The sequence below is a fragment of the Oncorhynchus keta genome, chromosome 34 (assembly GCF_023373465.1).
Source record: "Oncorhynchus keta strain PuntledgeMale-10-30-2019 chromosome 34, Oket_V2, whole genome shotgun sequence".
Taxonomy (NCBI): domain Eukaryota; kingdom Metazoa; phylum Chordata; class Actinopteri; order Salmoniformes; family Salmonidae; genus Oncorhynchus; species Oncorhynchus keta.
In genome coordinates, this window is record NC_068454.1 from 62,603,844 (window position 1) to 62,628,512 (window position 24,669).

Below are 24,669 nucleotides of genomic sequence, written 5' to 3' on the forward strand. Positions count from 1 at the left end.
TTACGCGCGCTTGTGTTCGCGTGTGTTCGCGTGTGTTAATGAGGTCCTGGAGCTAATGCTGCTGCTCTATCCTCAACAAGCCTCAGCTACTGCAGTACCATCAACGCGTCAGCTCGTGTACCTGCATTGCAGTTCTGCAGCGCGACCAAAGTATTCACCATAAGGATGGGTTTTAACTGTAATGTAGTGGTTTTGTAATACGTTCACTGACATTGTGTCTTTGAGTAAACTTAATGATATTACACCCAGAGCTCCTGAGCCCTCTTTTCAATTAGCACGGATCATTTAGCCTTATATTCTGTCTTGAAGAGAAAATGAGGTGCAGAGCAGAAGAAATATCCGGACATTGATCACAAATAACAGCTGTCTGATTGGTAAACAGCACCAGGACTGCGTTTCCATGACAACTGACAAACGTCTACCCACTGCCCTAGGTTGAACCTCACACATGAGTTATCAGTGACCGAAACGCAAAAAACGTGCAAAACCTTCAAAACACTTAAAGGTATAATGCAGCCGAATTAGCCAGGCAGTCTAAAATTCCATCCCAACAAAACAGGCAGAAATGTAATGCGGCCTTTTTTTAAACAGGTCTTACACTAAAGGGGCATTATAAACCTTTTTACAATTTCACAGTATTATTCCAACATCATATTGTGGAAATATATGTAAAACACAGGGAAAACACGTTTGACTGCACTGGGCCTTTAACACACAGCCTCTGCATTGGCATGCTGAGGTGCGCTCTGAATTCAAGATTAGATGTCTTCGTAGGAGTGGGTCACTATTGTATAGGAAAAGGCTACCCGAATAATGAACACCTAAATAGTAATAATAGGCTATCTTAATTAAGCTAGTTTCTTGTAAAACACAATTGGTTCTGAATAATTCTAACGTTCCCGCTGCCATAAACCTGTTCCAAACAACACTTCTGTCCCTTCCGTTTCATTACAATGGAATAGGCCAATGGGCCTAAATTAGCCCACATGAAGCTTAATTAATATAATCTAATACACCGTGCTTCATTTCTTCCATTTAATCTAATACACAGTGTTTATTTTCTTCCATGTAATCTAATACAAATGGCTTATTTCATTTCATTTAGTTGAGAACTGGGACACATAAATAATGTGACAAATCGGCTATTTAAATTATACAATTATACCAAGTCCAAAGTGTTTTCTTTCTCGTCACATTTTTTGCGTTTCTCTGAGATCCATTCTCATTGGCACAATGCCAAACATTCTGTCAATTTAATATAGCCTAGTATCATTATAAGGCTCACTTTCTATTTTTGTCGGTATAGCTTGTTTTGAGGAACATTTTACATTATTGTCTACCTTGAATCATGCATGACGTCATGCATGTATAAACGCGCGATGAGGAAAGTGATCCACTACTTTTATTTTCAAGTAGACTACAGTCTAGTGTTCATTGTTAATCTAACTATTTCCATGGAGGAAAAAAACAAGATCCTCGCATATAGCCTAATACACAGACAGGGCGTATCTGACCACCCTAAACGCAAATAGCTAAATTAACACATACCTTTTACAATGAATTTCAGCCGAGGTGACTTTTCAGCGAAAACCATGGAAAAAACGGTCGCCAATATGATATAATTCATCATTCCACGTCCTCAATGTGCCCGATTTCCAAGGATTTAATAATAGAATGAGTTCTCACTTTATTATTTCCACAATAGGCAATCAGCTTTCGTACCAATACATATAATGTATTGATCTATGCGACTGACTATTGGCCTCAATCATGCAACCCGTCTTGCCGACAGTCCACTGAAGAATCGGGGTATCAGGCTCCACCTCAAAAACAAAAAGAACGGTGGGTGTGAGGAATGGGGCGCGAAAAAGAAATGTAGGCTTTCGTGATGTATGGAAGCGCACCATGGTCACTTTCAGAGTAAATCCACCATAAACGCGTAATTTGATACCTGTTGCTCTTTATGCTCGCAGCAGTGTGTTGAAGGATTAATCCTATTCAATCACGTACATGTACAATATACCCCTGTAATGTGCAGGCTATGTTTTCTTATGTTCTTAGACCTAACGTGAGCAACTGGAGAACATGTTCCAGCCTGAATATGTTTGTTTTTTTGCTAAACACAGCCATTTTGTTTTAATCGGGCAGTAGTGTTAACACGTTTTAGGTCCACATCAAGAAGCCAATAATGCTAGAGATGGGTTATTGTAATGTTGCCCAATCAATACCTGTCAATAGTCACTTGTACGCCCAGAAAGCGATGAATCAGCAAAGCAGTTCTGCTGTGTGCGCATCCAAGGAGGGTTAATTGACTTGAATGTCAGAAGATGCATCAATGCCCATGGCAGGAAAAATGGCTTAATGGATGGTTTCATCTTAATGGTAGTGTCAGTCTCGTTCACGGTGGCTACCATCTGAGACACTAACGAAGAGCACTCACAGCAACTCCGGAGTAATAGATATTTAGACACTTTTAGTCAAATGCGATAGTTACATAATACAGAGATCATTTGGAATCTATTGTTTAGATATAGGCTACTGTATCTGCAGCATATGCCATACTTCTACACATCGCCTAGATGAATTAGTCATTGTCACCTATAACTACATTTATTTCCCTTCTTATAAAATCCAATCAGTAGGAGTTCCACAAAATGATTTCCATAGAAACGTTGACCCCCGTTGTATAATTAATACAAATTCAAATATGTTTTGTAAGTGTAATGATTGAGACTTGAGAATCTTTAATCATGGGGTTTTAGCACCACTCAGTGGCCAGCATCAGGCCAGATAAGGGGAACACAAAGCATCATGGTTATTTTAGCACCTGGAATTCAGACACAAGGGCCCCAATTCAATCAATTATAGGTAAAGAAAAACCGCACTGTGGGTTCATTAAATGTGTTAACCATGTTAAAACAGACACACCTAACAAGTTCTTTCTCTTGTGGACATATCTGTGTAGAGGTGCAATAATACTGTAGACCTGTACTGTAAACCATGAGACCTACTTGAGAGTATATATTTCTCTGGCAGGCTGTTGTAAACCTAAATAGATTTATACCTACAAAAACATTGATTTTCTGTCCTCGCAGTCTTTAATATCAGTGAACATTGCACCTGACAGCACAAGTAAGTAAATAATGCCCTTGGATTTTCTTCCCATAGGGAGCATTGGCTTATGACGCTACAGTAAAACCTTTGGATTCCATTCCATGAGGAAATAGTTGCATTAAAACAGATAATATGACAGGCCAGGCCTCGGGTTAGCAGCCACCAGACAGACCTATATAACAGATTGAGACATGCAGAGGTAATCCAAAAGGGTTTAAATCTCTGCTCATGCACGTGATTATCATTTTTTCTGGATTATTCTGGGCAAGGGCAAGAGAGAGAAAATGATTTGCTCTCCACCGAATCCACTTAGAGCTGGTGGGCTTCAAATCCGTCTGGACGGGAAATTGTCAGTGGATCGTGGATCTCCTGAGGTTGACCTTCATGCGGTCACCTTCAACTGAACTAATGAGACAATATACAGCAAAACCCTCATTTACTATTTCCTCCTTTCCGTCAGAAAAGTAAGACCAACAAGGAAGTGTAACAAACAAACATAGCTCTATCAAATAACCATCTGCGTTTGTGCTGAGGCAATGAAACAAATCTGTTTTTCTCTGCTCTAATCGATTGAAATGGGTCTGACAACTGAGCCAAAACATTGAGATTATCAACGTACTGTGTCTTATGCAGTGAAGGATGTCTCTCTCATAGCAATTCTTTAACAATGTACTGTATAGTTATTTAAAATAGAGCACAACTCAGATCCACTGAGATGTGTATGTTGTGGCAGACTGAATCGTTTTTTTGTCATTTCATAAAAGGCTATGGGATATTGCTGAATCAATCCAAGGCAATGAGGCAGGTTAAAGGAGGTTTTTAATCATTTCAAAATGCAAAAAGATTATATTATACAAATAAGATAGCAAAACAGACTTAACTATAGATGTGTACATCATTTACATTGTTTTGGAATTTTGGTTTGTGTGTACCTACACAACAAGTGTACATGAAAGAAGAGTGGCATATTTGAGTGACACTAATCCACAGGACTAGATACAGCCATAAAGTAACCCAGAGCATGGAAATGTCCACGACCTACATTTGACATTGAATTTCACAAGGTAATGTTCGCCATTACAGTTTATCATTGTTTCTTTAATGGCGAGTAAGATTACTCAGGCACATATTTTCAATACCCTGTGATCGATAATCATTCAGGAAAAATAAACTGTGTGAGGTTACATGAATGTTATACAGTTATATTATCATTGAAGCATCGTTGCTGACTGCAACATCTTACCAAATTATACAGTATGAAATTCCGCTGATATAAAAAGAAAACGACTTTGCAAAAAGTTATCTTGAATTCACTGTATTTGATGTGTGCGAACTATCTTACTTTGTTATAAAAAATCTAATGGAAATAGGATTTAAAGCTTAAAAGATTGCTTATAATATGACATGGAATTGGATACATTCTTATGTACAGATTATAATTTCATCACCCGCTGGACACTGTCATATTCTGATAGCGAAATAATACTCCTGTCCCCAAAACAACATGTATTTTCGTAAACTAGAGGCTAGTCAAAAAGTGAGCCATGAAATGTTACTGTACAGTGAAACTGATTTATCTACAGTATTTGAATATAGCCTAGTACAATATTCTATACATCTATTATAACTATTACTACAATCATGTGTTTGCATATTATTATAGTTTCATAGAGCCTTAAGCAAATGGTGAGTATGGAGTCTCTGAATGGATCCTCTGTGGATAAGCTTAAATAGTTATCCTCAGGTCAGAGGGCAATGCTTGGTTGACCTGTATTGGCAAGTTGACACATGATATCCACACTTACTATATATCTGTATATCAGATCCACCAAGCACACCTGATATGAGTGAAATGAACCTTGACCCTTTAAGAGCATTCCTTATACACATGAACATGTATAATATTTCATATCATCATGTAGTAACGGCAAATTCGTTTTGTAGCACTGTAATTGTAATGTTGAATAAATACTTGAATAAAGAAAATGACACAATTAAAAAAAAAAATTACAACATAGTTTAAATAAACCGGCTTCTAGACAACCGCTGTTCATTATTTTCTTCTCCAAGATATTTAAGATGATAAGTCATCAGATATGTATAATTTCTGTATGTTAAGGGTACACTGAGGATCTAGCTTTCTGAAGGCAGACCGTGGCCCTGTGTCCTTGTAGAGCCTTCACCCTCATGGGGTGACACAGTCAATGTGTCCCAAGGTCTTTCCCACATAACCTTAGATAAGCTTCATGGTGAACTTGCCAGCATCCCCTCCACCCCCTCCCCCTCCTCCTCCTCCTACCCCCATTGAGGTACGGGGCACATAGTCGATGGTGGCTGTGTGTTTGATTTGCCCCTTGCTCTGGCTCCAGAAGAACATGAAGACGAAGCAGATAGCCACTGAGCTGAGGAAGGACAGGAAGCCCATGGTGGTGGCAATGATCAGTGTCTTGGCATCAAACGGGTACTGGTTGGCCACCTGGGCAGAGGAGTTGGCAGTAGGGGCATGTGAGGACTCTATCCAGCCTTCGTCGGAGAAAAATGGCATGGTGCGGTTACGTGGGAAACCCTTCACATAGAGGCTGACGTACAGGCTGTCGTTGCCAGCTGCGTTGCCCGCCGTGCACTGGTATGTGCCGCTGTCCTGAACCTGGGCGTAGCGTACCTCTAGAGTCCCATTGGACAACACCCTGATGCGCCCCGTAGTGGAGAGCGGAATCCGCTGGGCTGACAACCAGGTAAAGGAGGGCATTGGGTCACCCTCTGCCTTGCACGAGAAGAGCACCGTAGTGCCCTCCTCCACCCTGACCTCCTGGGACCTGCGGTCCACAATGCGGGCCTGCCGGCAGGTGAACAGTCTCGGGAGCTCTTTCTCTGAGAAGTCCCGGAATTCCCGCTCTCGCACCATGTCCGGGGTGGAGCAGGTGGGTTGGCGACCGTCGAAGTTCAGGCGCTGTCGCCGGCGGACCACCCAGAGTAGTCGGCAGTCGCAGGCCAGGGGGTTCCCATCCAGCCGCAGGACCTGCAGATTCCCCACCGAGTGGAAGGCACTGTCCTCCAGTGTGCTGAGCTGGTTGGATGTCACATTGAGCAGACGGAAGTAAGCCAGCCCCCTGAAGGCCCCTGGCTCAATGCGGAGCAGGTTTCCCCCAGCCAGGTGCAGTTCCTGCAGCCGCAACAGGTCCCCCAGCAGGTTACCCTGGATGGCTGTGATGGGGTTGTAGGACAGGTCCAGGTAGCCCAGGTAGACCAGGTGGCGCAGTGCCTGGTATGGGACAGCACTGAGATTGCAGCTGCTGATTACCAGCGAGGTGAGGTTGAGGCCAATCAGGCTGTTGCTGGCCAGCTTGTCCAGCAAGGGCCAGTGGGAGATGACGAGGCTACGCAGCCGATGCAGGCGGCGGAAGGCATTGTTGGGCAGCGCCGAGATGGTGAGGCGGATCATGCGCAGCCGAGTCAGGCTCTGGAGCTGGGATAGTGCCTCGGTGGGGATGGAGGTCAGGTTGCTGCGGTCCAAATTGAGCTCCTGCAGGTTCTGCAGGCCGGTAAAGGCCCGCTGGGAGATGAACACCAGGTCATTCTCCCCAGCCTCCAGCTGGTGGAGGCTCACCAACTCACGGAAAGTAAAGTCCAGAAAGACCAGGATCTCGTTCTCACTCAGGTCCAGGAAGCGCAGGTTGGGCAGTCCAGAGAAGACCCCCACAGAGATGATCTTGAGGCGGTTGCTCCTAATGCACAGGGTCTTGAGGTTCTGCAGGCCCTGGAAAGCCTCCACTTCAATCATGGCAATGAGATTGTCACTAATGTCCAGATCCTCTAGCTGGGTCAATCCAAAGAACTGGCGACGACCCAGTATCTTCAGCTTGTTACGAGATAAGTTGATGCGCTGGGTGCCACTAGCGAAGCCCTCAGACACAGAAGTCAGCTGCTTGTCAGAGCAGTTAACTTCTAAAGTCTCAAGCCGACACACACACCTGGCAGGGCAAGGCCAGGGGAAGTCCCCTGCTAACACGCCCAATAATCCACACTGGAGCAAGATGCTCCATGCCCCCCATCTGACAACAGACTCCACAAACATCTTGCCTCCTGCCTAAAAATGGAAACAAAAAGGTTATGAGCAGTCATGCTAACTCACAATGCCATAACAGATGAAAACAAAGGTCTGAATATATTTGAGTATTTGTTAAGGAACTTACCGATTTACTATGAGGATGCAGGTTTTCATAACCAGTGGTGGTCAAGTTGGGATCAGACTTGAGTTAAGTCTTCTATAAGAGATGATGTTCTGTGAAAAACATGTCCTTGCAAGTGGCCTAGAGAGACAAAAGAGACAGGAATTAATCCCCCCCCCCAAAAAAAACTAAAGCAAGGATTCTTTGTAGCATTTGTAAATCATGGATTGCAAATGCTATATTTATGGACAAAGCATGAGTTTTCAACATTTTGAGATAAACCTAAAACAAAAGTGGTAAATTTGAGAGTGGAATCAAGACAAAAAAAATGTAGTAAAAAATCCACATGATCAACGTCAGAGCATAATTAAGGTACTATTCAGAGCAGATGTCCTAATTACTATCGACCTACATCTCTGTTTAATACAGAGAACATCTCTACTAATTGATTGCCAAATAATACATTGTTTACCACTTTTACTCTGCAACTTATATCCTCAGTCTAAGCTGCAGGCTAAAAGGTAGTGATACGGTAATGAAACACACGCCCATGACCGTGCCCCATCTTGATCTGCACAACAAACAAAAAAATCCTCATTAGTGCATCCAGACCTATGCTCACTGATTCTAAAAACCCTGATGAAGGCCAGTTCAGATGGGAGCTGTGCCCCCTGGCCAGACATCTGGATTAGGCAGGCTATCTGTGGTCAGGGCCAGTGACACGTGACATGTGAAGGCAGATGTGCGCACGTAGGCTATACAGGACCAAGTTGAGAAGGTCGAGTAGGGAATAGTCTAACATTCCCATAGGGGCACATCGTACATACCCCAAGAAACAAAATGGTTTTGTCGTACTGTGCAGGCTCCTTTTCAATTCATTAAGCAGGACAAGAAATTAGGGAACATTTTCAACTACACTGTATTAAAAGGGATGGTTCAACACAGTTGAACTCATGGATACAATGCTAGCAGCTACTGTAGACTTCCAGTCATTGCACTAACGCTAGTAAGCAATAGCTCCAGAAACTACCTTTGACTTCCTTTAAACTGCACACAGACACATACATTTTTTCATTTGACTTCATTTGAACAAAAAGGCTTAATTGCCAGAATCTCAAACTGTCCTTTTAAGTACAAATATATAAAATATAATATGACATACATTTCAGCAACATTTGTGATTCAACTATGGTGCAAATCAGATTTTGGGAATGCTTTTAAAAGTTTTAATCCTGATGACGACAAAAGCGCTGACTAAAGCACTAACTCTTATACCGACACAAATGCCAAAAACATTAGTTGTAACTGCAACTGCATTTAGATCTAGCCCTCAAACACCAAAAGGCTAAATCTACTTATGTAAAAATACTTTACGGTGCTACTTAAGTCATTTTTGGGGGTATCTGTACTTTACTATTTATATTTTCGACTACTTATACATCAAAATATTATACTTTTTACTCCATACATTTTCCTTGACACCTAAAAGTACTTGTTATATTTTGAATGCTTAGCAGGACAGGAAAATGGTCCAATTCATGCACAGAACATCACTGGTCATCCCTGCCTTTGATCTGGCAGACTCATTGAAGACACACGCTTCATTTGTAAATGATGTCTGAACATTGGAGTGTGCCCCTGGCTATCCGTAAATTTTAAAAACAAGAAAATTGTGCAATTTGGTTTGCTTAATATAAGGAATTTATACTTTTACTTTTGATACTTAAGTATATTTTCAACCAAATACTTTTAGACTTTTACCCAAGTAGAAATTTACTGTGTGCCTTTTACTTTTACTTGAGTCATTTTCCATCTAGGTGTCTTTACTTTTTCCACCACTGATCAAAAGTTAAAACCTGAATAAACAAAAGTAAAAAGTGATAGCCTACATATATTTCTCCCAACTGGCACAATGTGATGACATAATCATGTTTTTGCTGATATCTTGTAAATGAATCCAATCAGTTTACTAATTGTGGCATTGCATTTGAAAAATTGGCCCCAAGATCCAACTGAAGAAAACATTCACTAGCTGACAAAGGGTTGTCAGGCACATCAAGAGGACTATGGACCGATCCATTGCTGTGATTTAACTACTGCTTAAAACCAAAATACAAGTAAATATGGTAAATATGGGTACAATATAGCTTGCAATTATTTACCGTTACCATATTTCTTTGTTCATGCCCTTTCTAAAATACATCATATACTACTCTAAAAATGCTGAAAATCTACAATCCAATATATCAAATGAATATGTATATGATGACTAATACATCAATATTATAAATATACAGTGCTGAGCTCAGTCAAACCTGCGGGAGCTGCGGTCTCTCAGTCCAACATCATAGAGACACTTTCTCACTCTGTCCTTTCTCGACACAGCCTTATCACTGACCAGCCAACTTGAAATCAGTCCCAGAGTGGCTTGTCTCATCCCTGCTATTCCCGAAAATGGTTTTATAGCGACTAGAAGGGCTGACTCAACCCATCCACTTGAGCTCAGACGCTTGGAACTGCTTGAGCCATTCTAACACCATAGTGCAAGCTAAGATAAATGAACCGTGTTGATCCCTCAGTGTGGACTTGTGAGAGACAGAGACTGGCAGGTGCATGACATCACGGCAAGAAGCTAGGTGGTCCGAATGAGGCAGGGCTGTCAGAGGTTGAGCCTTCAGCCACAGTGTTATAGAATTCCTCCTGTTCTACAGTAACAATCAAAAGTTTGGACACTTACTCCTTCAAGAGTTAGTTTATTTTTACTATTTTCTACATTGTAGAATAATAGTGAAGACATCAAACTATGAAATAACACATATGGATTCATGCAGTAACCAAAAGAAATGTAAATATATTTTCTATTTGAGATTCTTCAAAGTAGCCACTCTTTGCCTTGATTTTGCCTTGATAACAACTTTGCACATTATTGGCATTATTTTAACCAGCTTCATGAGGTAGTCACCTGGAATGCATTTCATTTAACAGGTGTGCCTTGTTAGAAAATTTAATTTGTTGGAATTGTTTTCCTTTTTAATGCGTTTGAGCCAATCAGTTGTGTTGTGACAAGGTAGGGGTGCTATACAGAAGATAGTCCTATTTGGTAAAAGACCAAGTCCATATTATGGCAAGAACAGCTCAAATAAGTAAAGAGAAATGACAGTCCATCATTACTTTAAGACATGAAGGTCAGTCAATCCGGAAAATTTCAAGAACTTTTAAAGTTTCTTCAAGTGCAGTCGCAAAAACCGCAGAGTGAAGGAAAAGCAGCCAACAAGTGCTCAGCATATCTGGGAACTCCTTCAAGTCTGTTGGAAAATCATTCCAGGTGAAGCTGGTTGAGAGAATGCCAAGAGTTGTGCAAAGCTGTCATCAAGGCAAAGGGTGGCTACTTTGAAAAATCTCATATGAAATATATTTTGATTTGTTTAACACTTTTTTGGTTACTACATGATTCCATGTGTGTTATTTCATAGTTTTGATGTCTTCACTATTATTCTACAATGCAGAAAATAGTCATAAAAAAAGAAAGAAAAATCCTTGAATGAGTAGGTGTGTCCGAACTTTTGACTGGTACTGTATGTCCATGCATACACCATGAAGCTAGATTGCAGCCAATGGTCCTGACCTAGAGGTCACAAAGTGACCAGACCCTGGGTCAGGAACCTAGACTTCACCCACTTTGGATTCCACAGTCACACGGTATCATATTTATGCTAAGTACATTCTTACGGGTAAAAATAGAATACTATTTTAAGTATTGTTCCAATTGAAATAGTTGTTGAGGAAGGTGTTGAATGAAGTCTGTCCTGGGTGGGTATTCGGTTTGTTATTGTTTTTAACTGGACAGTTGATGGCAAAATGCCTGACTGGCCGAGATGTAAAACTTTTGCATAACACCAAAACCCAACCGTCCAAACCTGTGCAGCGGCCAGCTCTTATCTAACAGACAACCACAACTCCAAATGCAAACTATATCAAAGCCAACCTGATGTAACATCCACTCAGACAATCCCATGGCAGATCCACAAACCATGTTTGGTGTTTGGGTTGGATCCCACTGTTGCTTAATTCTTTCAAACATTTGGACTTTGCCACTCAGCTCTTCCCCACCATCACATAAAACTCATCAAGTCCGCTCAGCTGTCATCGTGTTACATCAAACTGTGGACAGATGTCAGAACATTCTGAGTGTCAAAACGGTGACCTTGCAGTGCGTGCCTAGCTACAGAATCCCCATTACTGACTCCATGGAATGACTTTAGGTAACCAAAACTGTGGCTCATGAGCCTTCTTCTCATTTTGACATGACCCACAGCAGAAACAGAGCAAAACAACAACCCAAAACTACGTTTGATCTGTTTTTTAATGTGATTCATTGTTTTGAAGTCGTATCTGCTCTGCAACCTGACTAGTATTTCCCAAAGCCTTTGGTCTTTCCTACCTCAAGACATATCTTTCCTGATCAGTATTGTCAGGGACACTTAGAGATTATGGGCAAGAAGACCCAATTGAACCGGTGCATGATGTCTAGCTGGGGGCCGCTTTGGATGGGCCCACGAGAACAGTCTTGTGTTCATTCATTGTATTGAAGTCAGTCCTCAAAACAGACACCCTGGCAGACTTTTCCTCCCCTCCCCACATTGGTCACTCTCCAAATCATCATGGGGTTAGAAATAGAATGCACAGTGTAAGCCAGGCTGCACTTTGACACTTGTATAAGTGCTATTCTTAGACCAATTAAGATGGCTGAAATTAAACAACAGCACGGACCAGGGGGCCCGGGTGTGTGCATCCACTCTGTTGAAAGTGTCTCAGTGTGTATGTATATCTGTATGTTTTTATGTGCTAGAAAGACATTGTTTATTGCTCCTGGCACCTGCCCCTGTGTACCAGCCTCTGTGATATGCACCAGAGTTCTACAAGCGTGTATTAAAAGGTTTGTGAGCAGAACAGCTGCTAGGCCGAGGGGGAGAGAATAGCAGTGCTCTTCAGAATGCCAGATTTTTTTGCCATTGGGTCTGCCAGGGAAAGGAGAAAGGGCTCGTAAACAACCTCAAGTCAAGCGAGCCATTTCTGATTCAATCACTTTAAAACATTTTGTAAAGACAACGTATACCTCAATAATATTGCAGTGTGTGTGTGTGTGTGTGTGTGTGTGTGTGTGTGTGTGTGTGTGTGTGTGTGTGTGTGTGTGTGTGTGTGTGTGTGTGTGTGTGTGTGTGTGTGTGTGTGTGTGTGTGTGTGTGTGTGTGTGTGTGTAGACCTACGTTAGATAGATTGTGTAATTGCATTATACTAAGCATATAGGGAAGCCATAAAGAAGAGTATGTTTGTCTGGCTGTAAGCTTGCAACTGTGACAAATATGATTATATTAACTGTGTGACACTGTTCCCACATTTGTAATTGCATTTGTTTCATCTGGATTTAATGTGTTTTATACAAATGCCTTTTGTGTGTATTTGCAACTTAAATATCTGTGGGTTTTGGAGAGTTTCTGGTCTTTGTATGGTGGAATGTGTGTCTGCGTCGGGATGCTTAGGGTTAGGCATTATGCATTATGCATTATGTGTGTGTACGCATGTGTGCGCTCTGAATATGTTTGTATTTACACGCTCACTCTTTCACACAGGCAGAGGCAGAAGTGGGTCACTATGACAACCCACTTAAATCAATCTGGTTCCAGAGACAGTGTTCTGTCGTGTTGCAGGGTGCACTATATTATAATTCTTTATCAAGGCAGTCAGTTAAGTCACTGCTCGCACAAAGTGCACTGTCTGCAAAATTAATAATAGCACAAATAAATGAGAAAAGATAATTGGTTTCAGTGCAGCACTGATGTGACATGCCGAATGAGGTCGTTTTAGTTAATAGCATTGACAGATTGAATCCAACAAGGTGCAATGAGAGAAAGAACCATGTCTGACAGGAGAAGATGGATGGTAAACAAGGATTCCAGCAAGCACGCTTTAAAAAAAAGGTACTTGATTCTTCTGAAGGTGGACTTCAGCAGTCAGGAAACTTTCCACCTCTGGGGAGTATACCAATAATATATAACAGCAGCCAATTGTACCATTATTGGGTTACATTTGGCCTGTTATAAGGTCTCCTTTAGGCTACACTTTCATTAGAATGTCCTTCCATTTTCAGCATACCCTCTCTGCTTTCACTATTCCAAAACAGCTTTGAGAGGACAAAGAGATCAACCTCTTGAAAGAGAGCCACAACAGTTTGTTACGGGTTGCGTTTTTTTTTTTGACAGAAAAGCAACTACACTACATAATCCTCCACACACCACTGGACAGGTGGAGCTTTTCCCGTTTGGCACACTTACGGGCTGCTTGCTAATCTGATCAGAGCCAGCCACAATCCTAACTTGATTCCAATAAAGGTAAAAAGCTATGGTGGTGCTAAAGCTATAGCGTTGGTCCAATCATGTGGAACGCTAATGGAATGCACATACTGTCCTCTCTGGGTACGGCACATACTGGGGCTGTTATCTCATCCAATAAATGTGATAACCGCGGTTGAGTCTGAAAGGATAAATCATCAAAGAAAGGCAAAGAGACACCGTGTCCATTGTGACCTCAGAGTAAGTGTGCAGGTTTTTCAACCATGCTTCATTTTGCTCAAATAGATTGGTTGGGAAATTAACAATGAGGTTTTATTATAGTGCTGTGATGTTGTGTTTACATCATTGATTCGTTTAATAAGTCCTCTTATTTGCAGAAACACTACAGCAACTTAATCAAATTAAAAGGTAGAATGAAAACATGCATAAACATTAGTCATAGTCCTTTAGCACAGTCTCTCATAACCACTGCAATTGCGAGAATAAGTAATTTGTTGATTTCACATGAGCCCAAGGGTATTGCCATTTAAATCTTCATATTGTGACTTTTATTATGTATGCATAATGTTTATGCACAATCCTTCCAAATGGGTCTTGTTTGAGGCTACTGAAATGGCATAAAAAAAGAGAATGACAGAAACAATCCTTTGAAATTGTCAACCCAGCACAGAGTTGGTGTGAACAGAATGCATTATCCTCCATAAACAGGTTTTTAAACCAACTCTCCAATACTAGTGATGGGCAGTTCCGTGTAAAAAGCCCTATGAGCATTCACATGTGAAGTTCATAGGAGCACATCAAATTTGGTGTGAAATGAAAACTACGAGAGTCAATATTTCTGGGGGGAAATACATTGTCCACCATTGTCCATGCTAGAAATTAGGAATAAACAAAGGCTTTGATTTCTGGTCAAACAGATGGAAAAGGGGTCTTAGAAAACATCTAGCAGAAAAAGTCTTAAAAGGTATTAGAATTAAATAAAAAAATTAACAATTTGCCTTCTCTAAGTTTAAGAAATATTGCCTAGTATCATTCAGTTACCAAAAACCCACATATCTTTAAAGATATTTCCTAATTTCTCTCCCTCAGGAGGGAGGATTATGAAAGTTCACATAACAAGTAAAGGTAGACCAACCAATTCGTTTTGTGTTTTTACTAATAACAATTTGGTTCATAATTTATTAAGTGATTAAAACGCATTATTCTGTTAACAAATAGTTGAAAGAATAACCAAAACATCTGTAACAGACTGACTGCAACTGAATGGCTACAATGGAAATTCATAGTAGTCAGAAACCACAGTTGGGTCACCTGCTACTGTCCTCCCTTCCACTGGCATACTGTTATGTTCAGCTCACAACTGTTTTCTTTCTGTCAAGTGGTGGTCAAAGCAAGAGTTTGAAAACAATCTAGATAAACCACCTCTTACTGACATCTACCCATGTGCCCCCTCTCTTTCCATTTAGTGTAACCAACTGTGCTGTACTGTGATGTCCAAACTTGAAACATAAATGTCTATGATTGGTACAGATTTGGTCTGGTCAATAGTGATGCATTGTGGGTACAAACCCAGCTAGCACATAATGTTCTGAGAACCATATGTTTCTTAGAGTTTGATGAGAGTGTGCTTGTCCATTGTGAATGTTTTCAAATTGTTCTTTCCATAAAAACCACAGGAAAACATTAGTAACGTTAGAGAATGTTCCAAGAATGTTATTTAAAAACATATACATTCCGTTCTCAGCATCAACAAAATGATCTATATCCTCTCTCTTTAAGTGTGTTCAGGTGTATTAGCTGTGCCAACTTATTGGCCAGATCTTAATGAGCGCATCTTAAGAAGTGCTTGTTTCCTTTGAAATGGGGTCTGTTTGAATAGACTAAAATGAACAGTTTTGTGTGCATAAGCAAACATGTCATGCTACCTCCATCCTGGTGGCGCAGTGGACTAATTCCATGGAAAATAACAGAAAAGTATAGGTTCAATGTGTTCAATCTGTGCTTGGAGTTCAAAAACGTAACCTAAAATAAGATAGCAGTTTATTAAAAGTCTTATTGAACAATTCTGTGAAAGTTTTAAAGAAGTTATTCAAGAACCTCCAAATGAACTATAATCTTCATTCACAGAGCTTCAGTAAAACCACCCAGGAAAGCTTTCAAGGTAACAGAGCAAAACATTCTCAGAATCTACCTGTAACCTACTGTAAAATAAATGTTCTCAGAATACAACAAGTGTAGACCTTACCGTGAAATGCTTACTTATAAGCCCTTAAAACTTCTTATGGCGGCAGGGGCAGTATTGAGTAGCTTGGATGAAAGGTGCCCAGAGGTGCCCAGAGTAAACGGCCTGCTCCTCAGTCCCAGTTGCTAATATATGCATATTATTATTACTATTGGATAGAAAACACTCTGAAGTTTCTAAAACGATTTGAATGATGTCTGTGAGTATAACAGAACTCATATGGCAGGCAAAAACCTGAGAAGAAATCCAAACAGGAAGTGAGAAATCTTAGGTTGGTCGAATTTCAACCCATCCCCTATTGAATTCACAGTGGGATATGGATGAACTTGCACTTCCTAGGGCTTCCACTAGATGTCAACTGTCTTTAGAAACTTGAATGAGGCTTCTACTGTGATGTGGGGCTGAATAAGAGCTGAATGAGTCAGGTTACGGCAGAGAGCCATTTCCTGGTCACGCGTATTTCACATGATAGCGACCTGCGTTCCATGGATTCTCTACACACAAAGCAATTCTCCGGTTGGAACATTAGTGAAGAGTTATGATAAAAACATTCTAAAGATTGATTCTATACTTAGTTTGAAATTTTTCAACGACCTGTAATATAACTTTTTGAAGTTTTTGTCCATGGTTAACGAGCATTTGGATATGTATACCTAACGCACTAACAAAAGTAGCTACTTGGACATAAATAATGGACATTATCGAACAAATCAAGCATTTATTCTGGAACTGCAATTCCTGGGAGTGCATCCTGATGAAGATCATCAAAGGTAAGGGAATATTTATAATGTCATTTCTGATTTCTGTTGACTCCAACATGGGGGACAATTTTTATTTATTTTCTGAGCACCGTCTCAGATTATTGTATGGTTTGCTTTTTCCGTTAAGTTTTTTAAAAATCTGATACAGCGGTTGTATTAAGGAGAGGTGTATATCCATGTCTAACACTTGAATTGTCATCCACATTTATAATGATATAATATATAATATAATTTCTGTCAAATGATGTGGCTCTCTGCAATATCACCAGATGTTTTTGGAACTAGTGAACGTAACGCGCCAATGTAAACTCAGATTTCGTTTATATAAATATAAACTTTATCAAACAAAACATACATGTATTGTGTAACATGAAGTCCTATGAGTGTCATCTGATGAAGATCATCAAAGGTTAGTGATTCATTTTCTCTCCATTTGTGCTTTTTGTGACTCCTCTCTTTGTCTCGAAAAATGGCTGAGTTTCTCTTTGGCTTGGTGGTGACCTAACAGAATCATTTGTGGTGCTTTCGCTGTAAAGCCTATTTGAAATCGGACACTGTGGTGGGATTAACAACAAGATTACCTTTAAAAACGGTATAAAATACATGTATGTTTGAGGAATTTTCATTATGAGATGTGTTGTTTTGAATTTGGTGCCTTGCACTTTCACAGGCTGTTGTCATATTGACCCCGTTAACGGGATTGCAGCCCAAAGAAGTTTTAACCAACAGCGCAGTTCAAGAAGAGTTAAGAAAATATTTACAAAATTAAAAAATATATATTTTTTAAATTTAAGTTAAAAAAAAAATAACAATAACGAGGCCACATACAGGGGGTACCGGTACTGAGTCAAAGGGCTATATAAATACATTTGATTTGTTTTGATTTGATTTGATGTGTGGGGGTACAGATTGGTCGAGGTAATTTGTACATGTAGGTAGGGGTGAAGTGACTATGCATAGATAATAAACAGCGAGTAGCAGCTGTGTACAAAACAAATGGAGGGGGGTCAATGTAAATAGTCCGGTGGCCATTTGATTAATTGTCCAGCTGTCTTGTGGCCTGGGGGTAGAAGCTGTCAAGGAGCCTTTTGGTCCGAGACTTGGCACTCCGGTACCGCTTACCGTAGCAGAGAAAATAGTCTATGACTTGGGTGACTGGAGTCTCTGACAATTTTTTGGGCTTTCCTCTGACACCGCCTAGGTCCTGGAAGGCAGGAAGCTTGGCCCCAGTGATGTGCTGGGCCGTACGCACTACCCTCTGTAGCGCCTTACGGTCAGATGCCGAGCAGTTGCCATACCAGGCAGTGATGCAACCGGTCAGGATGCTCTCCATTGTGCAGCTGTAGAACTTTTTCAGGATCTGGGGACCCATGCCAAATCTATTCAGTCTCCTGAGGGCCCGCCTTTTCCTATAGTCCACGATTAGCTCCTTTGTCTTTCTCACATTGAGGGAGAGGTTGTTGTCCTGGCACCACACTGCCAGTTCTCTGACCCCCTCCCTATAGGCTGTGTCATTGTTGTCGGTGATCAGGCCTACTACTGTTGTGTCATCAGCAAACTTAATGATGGTGTTGGAGTCATGTTTGGCCATGCAGTTGTGGGTGAACAGGGAGTACAGGAGGGGTCTAAGTACACACCCATGGGGGGCCCCAGTGTTGAGGATCAGCGTGGCAGACGTGTTGTTGCCTACCCTTACCAACTGGGGGTAATAATATCCAGTGTAGAATAACAAAATTGTTCTACCTTTGCGTACCTATTCAGTAAACATCATCCATAATTATGCAATTCTGTATAGAATGGTTGGTTGTTTAGAATCAAAACTGACACGTGCACAACTATGGGGTAAAACAGACAGGGATTGGCTTAGATTTTTTGACAGCATGTAAACTACACTGAACAAAAATATCAATGCAACGTGTAAAGTGTTGGTCCCATGTTTCACAGGTTGACATTGTTTATACACTGCTGCTACTCACTGTTTATTATCTATGCATAGTCACTTTACAAATTACCTGGACTAACCTGTACCCCACACACATTGACTTTGTACCCCCTGTATATAGCCTCGTTATTGTTATGTACATTTCTTATGTTACTTTTTGATTGATTAGATGTTTTATTTTTTGGTAAAAATTGTATTAACTGTAATTCTTGAACAGCATTGTCGGTTAAGGGCTTGTAAATAAGCATTTCACGGTAAGGTCTACACCGGTTGTATTTAGGGAGCATGTGACAAGTAAAATTTGATTTGAAATATAAGATCCCAGAAATGTTTCATACGTACAAAAAGCTTATTTCTCTGAAATGTTGTGCACAAATTTGTTTACATCCTTGTTAGTGAGAGTTTCTCCTTTGTCAAGATAATCCATTCACCTGACATGTGTGGCAAATCAAGAAGCTAATTAAACAGCATTGTCTACAGCGCAGGTGCACCTTGTGCACGGGACAATAAAAGGCCACTTTAAAATGTGCAGTTTTGTCACAACACAATGTCACAGATGTCTCAGGTTTTGCAAATGGCATGCTGACTGCAAGAATTTCCACCAGAGCTGTTGCTAGAGAATGTAATGTTAATTTCTCTACCAAAAGCCGCCTCCAACATCATTTTTGAGAATTTGGCAGTACGTCCAACCAGCCTCACAACCGCAGACAACGTGTATGGCGTCGTGTGGGCGAGCAGTTTTCTGATGTCAACATTGTGAACAGAGTACCCCATGGTGAGAGTGGGGTTATGGTATGGGCAGGCATAAGCTATGGACAACAAAAACGATAGCATTTTATCAGTGGCAATTTCAACCCTGAGGCCAATTGTCATGCCATTCATCCGCAGACATCACCTAATGTTTGAGCATGATAATGTAGTCGCAAGGATCTCTACACAATTCCTGGAAGCTGAAAATGTCCCAGTTATTCCATGGCCTGCATACTCAGCAGACATGTCACCCATTGAGCATGTGTGGGATGCTCTGGATTGACATGTAACAACAGCGTGTTCTAGTTTCCACCAATAGCCAGCAACTTCGCACAGCCATTGAAGAGGAGTGGAACAACCGGCCACAATCAACAGCCTGATCAACTCTATGTGAAGGAGATGTCGCTCTGCATGAGGCAAATGGTGGTCACACCAGATACGGACTGGTTTTCTGATCCACACCCCTATCTTTTTTTAAGGTATCTGTGACCAACAGATGCATATCTGTATTCCCAGTCATATTAGATTAGGGCTTAATATATTTATTTCAATTGACTTATATCCTTAAATTCTTTGAAATTGTTGCATGTTGTGTTTATATTTTTGTTTAGTATATATTTCATCTCCAATGTTGAAAAGAAATACATTTGCAGAATGAGAACTTGTCCTTCAAATACATCGTTACAGTTGTTGATTAGCTAGCACATTTTTGCCATATTAGCATTGACAGGAAATTATTCAAAACACCTTAAAACAAGACATGGTATCAAGAACAACATAAAACTAGCTGAAACGACTCCCCACATAGCAGCTTCTTATCATTGCTGCTAGCTATCTGGTCATCCAGAATCACAACAACACACCGCCTTCTGCCCCAGTAAAGCGTTTGCATTGTTTTTGTGATGTCAGCTAACCTGTCTACAGTACAGATCAAGAACACATGATGTCATTCTGTTACCGTGTGTTAATCCACTTCACTGTAATTCAATAACCAAAATATGTATATATTTTTTTCAAACTCAAGGTGTCATACACTACATGACCAAAAGTATGTGGACACCTGCTCGTCAAACATCTCATTCCAAAATCATGGGCATTAATGTGGAGTTGGTCCTCCCTTTAATGCTATAACAGCCTCCACTCTTCTGGGAAGGCTTTCCACTAGATGTTGGAACACTGCTTCAGGGACTTGCTTCCATTCAGCCACAAGAGCATTAATGAGTTTGGGCACTGATGTTGGCCGATTAGGCCTGGCTCGCCTGGCTCGCAGGCCTGTTCCAATTCATCCCAATGTTGTTCGATGGGGTTGAGGTCAGGGCTCTGTGCTGGCCAGTCAAGATCTTCCACACCGATCTCGACAAACCATTTCTGTATGGACCGCGCTTTGTGCATGATGATCTTAGGCTTGTGTGTGGCTGCTCGCCCATAGAAACACATTTCATGAAGCTCCTGACAAACAGTTATTGTGCTAACTTTGCTTCCAGAGGCAGTTTGTCAATCAGTTGTGGGTTTTGCAACCGAGGACAGGCAATTTTTACACACTACGCACTTCAGCACTCGGTGGCCCCGTTCCTAGAGCTTGTGTGGCCTACCACTTTGCGGCTGTGCCGTTGTTGCTCCTAGACGTTTCCACTTCCCAAAACAAGCACTTACAGTAGACCTTGTTTCGAAGGTGGCATCCTATGACGGTGCCACGTTGAAAGTCACTGAGCGCTTCAGTAAGGCCATTCTACTGCCAATGTTTGTATATGGAGATTGAATGGCTGTGTGCTCTATTATATACACCTGTCAGCAACTGGTTTGGCTGAAATAGCCGAATCCACAAATTTTAAGGGGTGTCTAGATACTTTTGTAGATATAGTATATCATAGCTGACACCCCATTATTTCTGTAGACATATTTGAATCTTAATTCAGAGTCGTTTTTGGACAACGTGGTCACATAAAACACTGATGGAGATTTCACTGTCATTCTGTTACCAAACTTTACATCTGCACTGTTCTTCGAGTAAAAGTATTTTTGTAAAATGTTCTGTGAAAATTGATAAAAGTAGTCCTTGTGCATCGAGTAGTGTGGTTTGTTTAACCTTGAAAACAATGTTTTATGTTTGGCATACTATTCAAGTGAAATATAATCTCATCAACATTATTTTACAGTGGAATTGCCTTGATGTTAATCCCCCGGACTGTAAGAGTCAAATTGGAGCAGAATGGATGAAAGTGTGCAAGGATCTGTGGTGCATTCTTCCAGGTTCAAAGGGCAAGGTCATGCGGTAGAAGGGTCACACAGCTGTTTGAAGCTGGTATACAAAACCGAAAGTAAAAGACACAAAAACTAAATTTAATGAATGGGAAACATAGAAATAACACATATAGAACATATCTACCGCTTCTTAGACTTGCTTTCATTGTGAATGATAGATCTATAACCTGCACTTCTATGTGAATTTGGTCAGGTCACCCAAAATGTTACATATCGTATCTTTAACGATTGTGTGTGTGTGTGTGTGTGTGTGTGTGTGTGTGTGTGTGTGTGTGTGTGTGTGTGTGTGTGTGTGTGTGTGTGTCATTGTTTTAGTGCCATACTAGTTAGTGCAATACTAACAAGTAATTGTTCAAATATATATTTAATGCAAAATATGGATTAGTGCTTGATGGAGTCACACCGGCCCAGAAACGAAATAATACATCTTAATTGTATGCATTTAAAGACTCCCATATGGCTCCATGACACATATTAAAAAGATATGGCCGTGTTTATAGTGGGAGTGTGACTCCGTTACCGCGTGACCTTGCCCCAATGCTTTTAACTAAGCCTGCTATTAAGGACTGCAGATGAAGCTAAAAGCTGCAGCTGAGCAACCTATCGAAATATATTCTCATCCCTGGACTGTTGGGACTGTATAAACAGCCCTGCCTCACATAACTTTGAAATTAAGAACAAGTCCATTTACATTTCAGTAATGACGACCAAGCAAAACAAAGAAGGCACTGATGAAAAATATTTTCTTGCTTGACCCAGATCAGGTCAGGTTGATAATTAAAAGTCAGGATAAATCATTCCCCTAACAAGGATACTGAAATACTTCCTGTGCATAAAGCACCTCCTGATTAAAGTGCCTATTTGGCCAGTCACCAAAAGGTACTCTTTGGCACTCTGCTTTGCCAGTCGCACTTCATTGTTGTGATATTCTCCTTCTTCTGTGATATGCGCCTTCTCTCTGGCTGGGGAAAAAAAACGTACAAAAAAAATCTACAAACTGGATAACATTATTGTATCTTTCTCTCTCCCTTGATGAATTATAATTGAAATTTTAATTTTAATTTATCAGGCTGCAGATGAAAATCAATTATGAAGTTGAAAATCTATCATAAACGTCTAATTATCTAATTATACGTTTTAATGGATATTTATATAATTGGCTCATCCAACGTATTCTAAATGATAAGAACATTTACTCGGCTCAATCAGGATTGCTTTAAAAAATAATAATAATAATAATAATAATATATATATATATATATATATTGTCACGACCGGAAAAACTTTGCATTCTGCATACTTACATTGGAAGTTAAATCAAGGTGTATAGACTTTGCTTCTTTGACAATATAGCCTAGCCAACCCAGGTACTGTATTTTGTATATTTATTAATATTACGTTTGTGTTTTTGTTCCTTCCATATTAGGTTGTGGACCTGTTCAAATGTTGAGTCAAAGGAATAAAATGGAAATCACAGTCACCATTTTGGCACTTATTGTGGGATTAAAGTCGAAAGCCATGTCAATAACTCGTTTGAGCTGGTCTCTGTCCAGAAGCCCACGTTGACCATAAAAACTATTACATGGGGTCTGAATTAGGCTGACCCATAAATCAATCGACGCCAAAGAGCGACAACACAAGTCCGCTCCTGTACAAAATATTGCTGCCCACAGGTGCTTAGTTCATATTATTGACAAGTAGCCAACAATGCAGATTGGTAAATCAGTAGCCTATGAACTGTCTGATATAAAAACACAATTGCAAAATCAATTAGGGTTACAAAATTTAAAATGTACACTGAAAATTGTATACAATGAACGAAAACTCACCAGCTAATGACTTCAATAAAACGTTGATAGTAAAACATTTCCATATTTTACGCACAACTCCAAACGTTCGGGTTCCTTCTCGCCTAAGCTTTTCGTGTCGGTTGCTGGTTGATTTATCATGTTTTACAAGACTTTAAAACATATGCCTTGAGACCTTACACAATTTAATTTGTCCTCCTTCATTAATTTATTCTGACTACTGCACCACCCGCTGGGGTAGGATAATTACGCTACGGAAAATAATTTAGGTCGACTACTTTATTCTCTTCTGACGCTATCGAAAGCCCGCCTTCTTGCCCTGCTTGTGCTCTTCTGCGTGGTAGTGACGCTCTTGCTCGAGTCGCAATTGCATATCACATAAAAATATCAGAATTACCTCAAGCGAACTGGAGGAAAGTGGCCTATTGGTGTACATCAACGAACCAGTCAACTACATGAATGAAACCCTTGTCCATGAGGACATAGTGCAACGACCAAGTGTGTAAGAACGAGTTCATAGTAGGCTACCATAGATGCGCGAATATGGTGGCGAAATCCCTGAGATTTTAGCATTCTAAAAGGATTTGTGATGTTATCCACTAGACTGATTGAGTTCTGGAAATGATCCACGACAGTACATTACTACCGCGCCGGCTAGGCCAATATTTGGGAATGATGGGCAAATGTGCACTCTGGTCAGGCAAATATTTTGACTTAGGCAAGACACCAGCTGTATAGAAAATAAATAAATATATATAAATAAAAAACTATAGGGCAATCACAGACTAAATGCATCCCCTTCAGCGTTCAGTTGGAGAGCCCATGCCTCAAAGTGTGCATACACATGCATGCAATCATTCGTGGATTTGCCACAATAATCCTCACAAAACATTATTTGATATTTTAATTGGCACACAAACATATTGGTATGTTTGATTCTAAACTGAAATTGAGCATTCCTTTTAGGTTATACAAGATATTTATGTTCAAGAAGAATTCTGTCTAGAACAGTTTTAGGTTATACAAGATATTTATGTTCAAGAAGAATTCTGTCTAGAACAGGGATTTTGCCACCATATTCAAGTGTGGCCAACCTGACAATGCCCTGTGAGCTTTACAAGTCAATCCAACTCCCCATCAATGGGATTCGGGCAAACTACTCTGGGTTTTGTTTTAATCTAACACTGTGACTGCTTCGCAGAAAGAAGCCAGATGGGCTAGATGTTGGGCCTTGGCTCCCACTAGTAAATGGTAGATTTGGGCTCAACCAC

General features: G+C 40.5%; 2 protein-coding genes across 4 annotated transcripts in view; both read right to left on the minus strand.

Moving 5' to 3' along the window:
- Positions 1 to 1,904, minus strand: part of LOC118367489 (semaphorin-7A-like) — a 16,415-nt gene extending 14,511 nt beyond the window's left edge. Inside the window, exon 1 of the mRNA XM_052494371.1 lies at positions 1,549 to 1,904. Within this exon, the coding sequence (XP_052350331.1) occupies positions 1,549 to 1,630 (82 nt within the window). The 5' untranslated portion in view covers positions 1,631 to 1,904. The remainder of the gene's footprint in view (positions 1 to 1,548) is intronic.
- A 2,012-nt stretch (positions 1,905 to 3,916) lies between these two features.
- On the minus strand, positions 3,917 to 23,627 carry LOC118367487 (leucine-rich repeat and immunoglobulin-like domain-containing nogo receptor-interacting protein 1). 3 transcript variants are annotated; one of them, XM_035751010.2, is made up of 3 exons: positions 23,420 to 23,627; positions 7,308 to 7,424; positions 3,917 to 7,201 (listed from the first exon to the last, which is right to left on the minus strand). In XM_035751010.2, the coding sequence occupies exon 3, from the start codon at positions 7,187 to 7,189 to the stop codon at positions 5,348 to 5,350; it is 1,842 nt and encodes a 613-aa protein (XP_035606903.1). In that variant the 5' UTR covers positions 7,190 to 7,201; positions 7,308 to 7,424; positions 23,420 to 23,627; the 3' UTR covers positions 3,917 to 5,347. The 3 variants fall into 3 exon arrangements, with proteins under 3 accessions (XP_035606903.1, XP_035606902.1, XP_035606904.1); XM_035751009.2 differs by lacking the exon at positions 23,420 to 23,627 and adding an exon at positions 9,599 to 9,931; XM_035751011.2 differs by lacking the exon at positions 23,420 to 23,627 and adding an exon at positions 7,756 to 9,592.
- Positions 23,628 to 24,669: the final 1,042 nt, after the last annotated feature.